The sequence below is a fragment of the Suillus subalutaceus genome (assembly GCF_016647625.1).
Source record: "Suillus subalutaceus strain FC151 chromosome Unknown DFJ58scaffold_160, whole genome shotgun sequence".
Classification (NCBI taxonomy): domain Eukaryota; kingdom Fungi; phylum Basidiomycota; class Agaricomycetes; order Boletales; family Suillaceae; genus Suillus; species Suillus subalutaceus.
In genome coordinates this window covers 109,866-117,802 of record NW_024540409.1, presented here as the reverse complement: position 1 = coordinate 117,802, position 7,937 = coordinate 109,866, and the positions used below count along the sequence as shown (strand labels likewise).

General features: G+C 45.4%; 2 protein-coding genes across 2 annotated transcripts; one reads left to right on the top strand and one right to left on the bottom strand.

Moving 5' to 3' along the window:
• Positions 1 to 687: 687 nt before the first annotated feature.
• Positions 688 to 1,751, bottom strand: DFJ58DRAFT_846137 (uncharacterized protein; the record flags this gene model as incomplete). Its single annotated transcript, XM_041393250.1, has 7 exons — positions 688 to 746; positions 776 to 873; positions 1,270 to 1,387; positions 1,414 to 1,459; positions 1,491 to 1,511; positions 1,570 to 1,703; positions 1,736 to 1,751. 7 exons carry the CDS (start codon positions 1,749 to 1,751, stop codon positions 688 to 690), a joined length of 492 nt encoding a protein of 163 aa, XP_041238080.1.
• A 2,171-nt stretch (positions 1,752 to 3,922) lies between these two features.
• DFJ58DRAFT_718771 (uncharacterized protein) lies at positions 3,923 to 7,144 on the top strand (the record flags this gene model as incomplete). The annotated part of the gene is made up of 15 exons (XM_041384524.1): positions 3,923 to 4,123; positions 4,176 to 4,295; positions 4,476 to 4,550; positions 4,604 to 4,797; positions 4,851 to 5,016; positions 5,071 to 5,219; positions 5,271 to 5,477; positions 5,579 to 5,651; positions 5,735 to 5,858; positions 5,908 to 6,046; positions 6,096 to 6,346; positions 6,377 to 6,582; positions 6,607 to 6,736; positions 6,793 to 6,878; positions 6,902 to 7,144. The coding sequence occupies 15 exons, from the start codon at positions 3,923 to 3,925 to the stop codon at positions 7,142 to 7,144; spliced, it is 2,364 nt and encodes a 787-aa protein (XP_041238079.1).
• Between the last annotated feature and the right edge of the window lie 793 nt (positions 7,145 to 7,937).

Sequence of the window (7,937 nt, the reverse complement as noted above, 5' to 3'; positions counted from 1 at the left end):
GCCACTGTATTGTGTCATGAAGTCATCCTTGGCATATTAACTGCGGTGTAGAGATTCACATTTCTCCAGGCTCATATGGGCCAAATTCACGGCTTTTCACAACGCACTTGATATCCTTACAACGCGCTTCTAATAAGACTTCCGCGCAACGCACACTTTGGTGCGTACCAGCAGCGTTCAAGTGCGTTCGAGCGCGTTACGGTGCACTTCATCGCATTTCCTTAGGATCCGTCGCCTGTCCTCCACATGTCCCGTCCTAGTCCTCCAAGGTCCATTGGTGCGTTTTCCCTTCTTCAGAACTCATACTCCGTCACGCAGGCACTGGTACTTATCATCATATCTCGTTATGGACCCTGACTTACCTCACCATTTACCTTAGTACTTCCTATTTGGCTCCGAGCCATGGGAACTCGCGTAGCATACCTACACGTCACCATGTTTGTTTTCCTGTCACTTACTTCCGCTCCACTACCATCGAAGTGTATAGCTTGAGTTTCTATCTGAATACACCGGTTTTCCTTCCAATTGGTGCTTTGACACCTTTAAGTGTCTATTTCTACATCTATCAAAGTCCTGATTCCCCCATTTGATTATCATCTCTACTCGAAGCACTCAGTTGTGATCACACGAAGTGCGCTTATTAGGCTTGCACTTTCCGCCTTATTAGTGCAGTTTAGGCGTCTTTAGCTAGCGCACTTCGCTTTTGGGTGCACTATTTGCCTCAGAGTCCCATTCAGGCTTCGAGACTGAACCGCTGGTTATAGATCCCCCTCACCTTTCACTAGAGGAATCTTTCTCAGTAGCAATCCCCTTGGGACGACTTTCCACTCGTATCCAGAGGAGCACTTGAGAGCCCACTTCCCACTCTTCCCCCTAGCACGCAGCTATCATTCCTCACCCTCAGCGGCAATGCAATCTTGTAAGGTTTCCCTGATGCAAATGTCAGATCCTTTGATATGATGTGACAATATAGTTTTCCCTGGGCTGATATTACCCCCTTTTTACTTACCTTCACTTACCCACTTTCCTTAGTTTATGTTCGCATTTTTACTGCATAATCATGTCTCCCTTTCACCAGTGTCAGTACCAGTCTGAATCACAGTCTTTTGCTTGATGATATTTCTACTCTCTGAGCTCTGAGTCTAGTACAGAAACCCTTTAGGGTCGAATAGCAGCTAGGCATAGCAATTTTGACCCAACATTTGAAGAGTACTTTACAGAGTTCTCTTCTTGTTGTGTTTCCCACAAGTAAGTTCACACAGTACGCACATTGGTTCGTCTTCATCGTCCGAAGGTTCATTGTCTTGACAGGATTTTTTTCTTTGCGCAACTGACGCCGCTTGGCTAGGATAACCTCTCAAAACCTGGTGTTTGGTCAACTTGATTCCTAGATACCGTCACTTCATCGCTTACTTTTGATAATGCCAACGGCGCTTTTCTCTTGCAGCTTGTACTCTAGCTTGATGAGTTTTGTATATTGTTGGGCGTACCATAGTGAAAAAATGGGGTGACTATGCAGTAATATCATATCGTGAGGAGCAACAATGAAGCATTTAACTAGGATCTTACACTGTTTGGACCCAAACAATGAGTCTTCAATTGATGAAGGAAGCACTTATGCAGATGGTCGGACCATAAAACATATGGTAAGATGGTAAGTCGGGGTGGGACTTGCATACTCAGAAGGAACAGACTAGAGATACCTGGGAGTAGTATATATATCATGATGACATACTTTCATCGATAAACATCATTGTCGACTTACCTAGGAAGCACTTATTATGCAGATGGTCGGACCATAAAACATAACAGTAAGATAGTAAGTCCAAGAGAGTGTTGCTAACTCTGAGGGATGGACTGATACCTGTCTGGGAGCAGTGTACATCAGACAACCGATGATGATGGCATACTTTCATGATAAATATCATCATAGACTCACCTGGTATGAATGCTGAACCTGTGTTAGGCCATGACCTGTTAGTATTCGTGCGAGCAAAGTGATGCCACCCAGCCGTTGGATGCAAAACTAGGCTGTTGTCCACACATGGTGACTTGTATAGGTTAACATGTCTGTGTTCACTGTTTCATAGATCATGGATGTCCTCAGCTGCGAAGTGCAGGAGAATACATTCAACTGTAACTGATACTTACATCTATGAATTGTCAATGGTTGGACCGAAATAAGCAGTCGGACCATAATTAATTTAGTCACACAGTTAGATACTCTTTGATACATCATCCAAATTAATTATGGTCCAACCATTGATATCATGTGGTAGGACCATAATGAAGATGTAGTAGGACCAATATCCACGTGGGCTTAACTATTATGTAATTCAAGAATGACTTGCCATGAACAACAGCAAATTTGCAAATTTGCAAACCACTTGACTCCAATCCTCCCACTTCCAGCAAGTCGAATGCAAGTTCGGGCTTGCTTGCCAGCACAATGCCCTCTCTTTTTTAGTAAGTCAAATACGTGTTTTCATGCAAGTTTCAATTCTTTGGGGCTGGCCAGCACAGTGCCCCCTTTTTTAGCAAGTCAAATACCTGATTTTCGAGTTTCTGGCTGGCGCGATGTTTCATTTAAGTAAATCAAGTGCACTATATAACTTCATGGAGTCTTTCCCTTTTCCTCGTGTTGTCTGAATCTTACAGTTTCCACAGACACATCGCTTGCAGGTGTATATAGAGGTATAGAGGAAACATGTATGTAGCACACTTTCCCTCTCTATTCCTACACTAACGACCATGCCATTCGAGGTACCATTCATCATCGAAAGCATGTACACTTTGACGTCCATCGACGTCAACCATGCAGTCTCCACAGTGTCACCAGAGCTTGCCACCATCCATGCAGGCAGCTCAAATTTCCAGAATGTAGTCCGATTGCTGGCAGATGTCTTCTTCATTGCTACAAGGGCATCTATTACAATATACCAGGTGTGCCAACAACAGCACTTTGATTTTGCCTTATCGCTAACACTATTTTAGCGCAACTGAAAGCCAGTCAATTACTCTTCTATGTCATTCACGGTTCCCACATTGGTGTCATGGCAGGCTGGTAAGTAATATTTTAAATATTGTCACATTTATTTATCAATGCAACTAGGGAGAACGCATTGAACTGTGTTCTGGGCATTCCAAATCCCAATTATCATGAAGTTGAATCTGTCGCACTTGGGGAGCAACTGCTTAGGGAGGCAATTGATCAAGGCAAGGCTGAGATGGTGGAACCGTGGGCATCGTCTTAGTCTAGTCGTTCTGTAGACTGTAGGGTTCTATCAATGCTGTATGGTCTTGTGTACTCTAATTTCAAACGTGTCGGACAGAAGTTGCTGGTTGGTCGAAAGTTGTTCCTGCCTCAGTGCCTGTGCGAGGACTCAGAGCCTCACCTCAGCTTGAAGCCAACTAGCTACTGCGTGAGTCTGTCAATTGGAATGCAGCCCAGCACTAGTGGCAACAATGAATCATTGGATCCTTCTTTTCAAACCATTCAGGCTTTGCCTCCTACATGGACCTTCCGCCAGATCAACAGCCGTGGCCGTGGGCAGTCGAACGCAAACATACCAAGCCGAAAGCGAGCTTGTCTAAACCACTATACACCACCCAACCTGCATCCCCAGGTACCAATCCACGCATCTGTCACATTTTCGTCTCATTGAGATGGCATTTTGAAGGTTTCTAATCAGTAAATCCAGGGAACCATGTCTACATCACCATCTGATAAACCTGACAGCCAGTCTACTGTTCTAGGAGAGGATTTCTCCAATCTTTCCTATGATTGTGGAGAATTAGATTTGTTTGTACTACCAGATGAGAATACACAGAGGCGCAAGCAAATGGCTGCGGTATGTTTAATTTAGTGATAAGTGATTGTTTCCATTAAATGAGACATTAGGACAACCCCCTTCTTATCTGGATGGATGAACGTGATCTGTTTCTGGCAGAACTGCTGCGGCACGAGGGACATGCAGGTCACACTTCTGATACGTGTCCTGGGTGTCCATGTCCAACATCAACTCCCCCTCAATATCGGTGTCAAGACTGTTTCGATTCGCAATTATACTGCGGCTCCTGCATTGTCCAGAATCACATACGGTCACCTACTCATTGTATAGAGGTCAGCTTCATTTCTCAGTTGTGAAAGTCCTGACCACTCATTAGCCTTCTAGGAATGGAACGGTCAATTTTTTCAGCATGTTTCATTGAAAAGCATGGGTCTTTGCATCCAGCTTGGACATGCAATCGGCAAATGGTGTATTCTTCCAAGGAAAGTGTTCAACAATGATTTTGTTCTAATTGACACAAATGGCATACATGAGATTGCGCTCGACTTCTGTGGCTGTACAACCTCCCAGACACATACCAAACAACTCCTGCATGCAAATTGGTTTCCATCAACTTCTACTGATCCACGAACGGCCGCAACATTTCACCTTCTTCATCACTATTGACATATCCTGTCCTTTGAGTCAAAGGCCTCTGCATATGAGTTTTATCACTCACTGGTTCGTTTAACGGACAACATGGGCTTGACCAGACGAAAGGTAAGTTTTAATCTCACTAAGTGTGATTCTTTCAGTTCACACTGTCATTTCAGGATCAATACGAATCTTTCATGTGCATGGTCCGTGAATGGCGTCACTTGGTAATGTTAAAACGCTCAGGGCATGGCCATGATCCAACTGGTGTAGCAGGTACCTCAGAGGGTCAGTGTGCTGTATTGTGCCCTGCATGTCCACAACCTGGGAAAAATCTGCCAGACAATTGGCAAGATGCTCCAAAGTCCAAAGGGTGAGTCCATCTGATGTATAATAGGATAGTTGAGAGCGCTGACCATGTCTCAGTTGGCTATATGGTCTTTTTCTGGTGATTGATGCCAATTTTCGTCTGAAAAGACATGCAGTGTCATCCAACAAGACTGATCCCAGCCTTTCACGAGGCTGGGCCTATTTCATAGAGGAGACATCTTACAAGTCTTACATTTTGGACAGAGCTGGAGACGTACCAGAGGTGTGTTTCTTTACTGCTTGCATCCAGGCGCCATCTGACCATCCTAACTTACAGAAAAGCACATGCTCAAATCATAATGCCGTGAATATGGCAGAAACCAAGTTATCTCAAGGACTTGCGGCAATGGGCATGGGTACTGTTGATTGTGCACATCATAATATGAAGCATCCTAACGGAGTCGGCGACCTTCAAAAGGGAGAAAAGTGCATTTTTTCCCCACTAATTTTACGATCTGATCTGACAAACACAATAAGGTATCTGAACATGGATTATCTCTTTTTCTCTACACTACAACACTTGACAGTAGATGTTTTAAACGTGTCATATGACATTGCTTGTCAGTGGCACAAGCATCTTTGGTCACGCATGCTATCTTTGCCGCCTTCACACCACTTCAATTATCTGGCGAGGACAATCCACTTCTTTGTGCCCAAGTTTCATCTTCCTGCGCACGTCTCTAAGTGCTAAATGATTTTTCATTTAACTTTACTCACTTTGTGGGGCACACAGATGGCGAGGCACCAGAGTGAGGCTGGTCTAATATCAATCCCATAGCTTCAAGCACGAAGGGTATGGGTCCAGGATGCCATCAAGACACGCTAGATGATCATTTTGGTGACTGGAACTGGAAGAAAGTTGTCGGGTGAGCTCTAGTTGGACAGTGTTACAGGCTTGAAAACTAATAGAGTTGGTCTTAGGATCGTCACTCTTGCTCAAGATGAAAGAAGCTCAAACACAAAAGATCGAACACAGTACTGCATTTGAGGAGTTTGATAGTGTCATTATTTCTGAAAACCGCATGGCCACGACATTTACTAACCCATTAGAGCTGAAAGGCATCGGTAAGTTTGGTTTAATCTCTTTGGTGTACCTACTTAACACATCTACCAGCAATTACACAAGCCAGTGCACGCTTGAGCTTGGCCCAGCTCGAGGCCAAGGAGCTCGAGCGTGGTGTAGATCTTTCGCTTCACCCTGATGTATCGCCAAGTGTACTTATCACATCAGGCATGGACCTTGAAGAAGAACAGTAAGTGATTAGCATGTGTCTCCCTCACCACGCTAAAAAGCTCTATAAGGCGGTGCTTGAAGGTTATTGTCGACAACATGGGCATTCATGCCACAGACTCACAGAAGTTGAGCGTCCTCCGCATGAGGATGTCTCTTTGTCGAAAGATCGACTCTTGGAGGCAGACCCAACTTCTATATATCCCGTCAGTACGATTGCTCATCACCGCGTCAGCAACCGGTGGTCTCAACAATGCTGAACTTACGAAGCTGTGGCTCCCATCCGCATTGAATACCAATACTTGTGATCCTCACCTCCAGCGTATCAAGTGGGAGTTGTGATTTGCACAAGCCCATGATGCTCTAGAAGAGCTGAGGCAGTGCCTCCGTGTACATTGCTCCCGCTTGAATTTCAAGAGAGAGTGGATTCAAGGCCAAGGGGCCAATACTCATGCCCAGAACATGCTCGCACGTGTACATGCAAGGCAGGCGACCTGCATGAAGTGCTACAGGACCGCATGGGGGGCTCTCAAATCTCTTGCAGCAAGTCTGAAGAAAGTAGATTGGCATGGGCGGCTGCAGGACCTCTCCGATGATGATGTGAAGCCACTTATCGATCCATGTGCCACTCAGGGAGAGGGAAGGCGAAAGCTAACATGGATTTGGATGATGGACGGTGTGGACAGCCATGCAGATGGAGGAGATGTCGATGGTGAGGTTTTAATTCTTTTTTTCCATTTCAGCGAGATTAAGCTTGCTGTTTGCCAGGTGTTCGTGTGGAATGGTGCAAATCTCGGGCCCGAGCACTTCGTTGGGGTGAAGAGGTCGACCTTCTCCAGGAGGAGATGCACCGGGTCCTGCAATTTTCAATTGGCAGGCAAACTGGTGGGAAGGACAAGGAGTCCTCCAGGTCAACAAGTTGGCACCATGCAATGCAGAAGCAGGAACTGCTGCCCACCGCGAGGCCGCTGCCCGGATGAAAGTTTGTGTGCCTATGCTTCTCGGCAAGCTAACATCCACCATCGCCTCGCTGCCCATTTCCACAGCATATGGGCACCAGTCATGTCTCCTCAAGACGCACTGGGTAATCCGGCTACCGCACTACCATTACCCAACTTGATGATCCCTGATATGCCCTGACACTTCTACCTATGTAGTGTACCTCGTATTACCGTATTGATGAATGAAGTTGCCAGTCTTGAAACTTAAAGTAACCGTCTCCTAAGGTAACCGGGGACTACAATTGTCTGGGGGAGGATCAGGCCAGTACTAGGGTGCTATGCGCACTCGAGTCTGATAGTTAGCATGTCTTAATGCATCAATAATGCATTGCAAAGATAGTAATGTACATAGTTGATGCATTGCCTACCACTGGTACCCAGCAGACTTAATGCATCAACCCTACAGGGACTTGTGTGCCATTGTGTGGAAATTGAAACGACATGCATTGTTAGTACAATACATGTTTAAATGCCATTCCATGTCGACATTGTGGAAAGTGCGAGTTACTGAGTTGGTCATGTCCCAATCAACAGAGTGACGAAGCCGTTTGTCGCTTGTGTGGTGCCATAATGTAGGACATTGATTGCCACAGGCGTTGTTGAGAAATGCAGTATCTTTTTCAACTCTCAGCTCATCATGAAACTCTCCCGCACAACCCAACTTATTATCCCATGGCACAAGGTCGCCCGTATGGCTGAGTATTGAAATGCTCTGGCGCATCCATTGCGGATAAAAGCATGTGACACCTCCAGTCATCATGTACACCATATCTGCAGTTGATGGCATATTGAGAATGAGATGGAGGACATGCACATCTTGCTTAGGACAAGCAAGTGTGATGAAATGATGGTTTTGTGTGTATTTGCCGAAACGTTCGATAACTTGAACTATTGCTGGATGGCAACAATCTG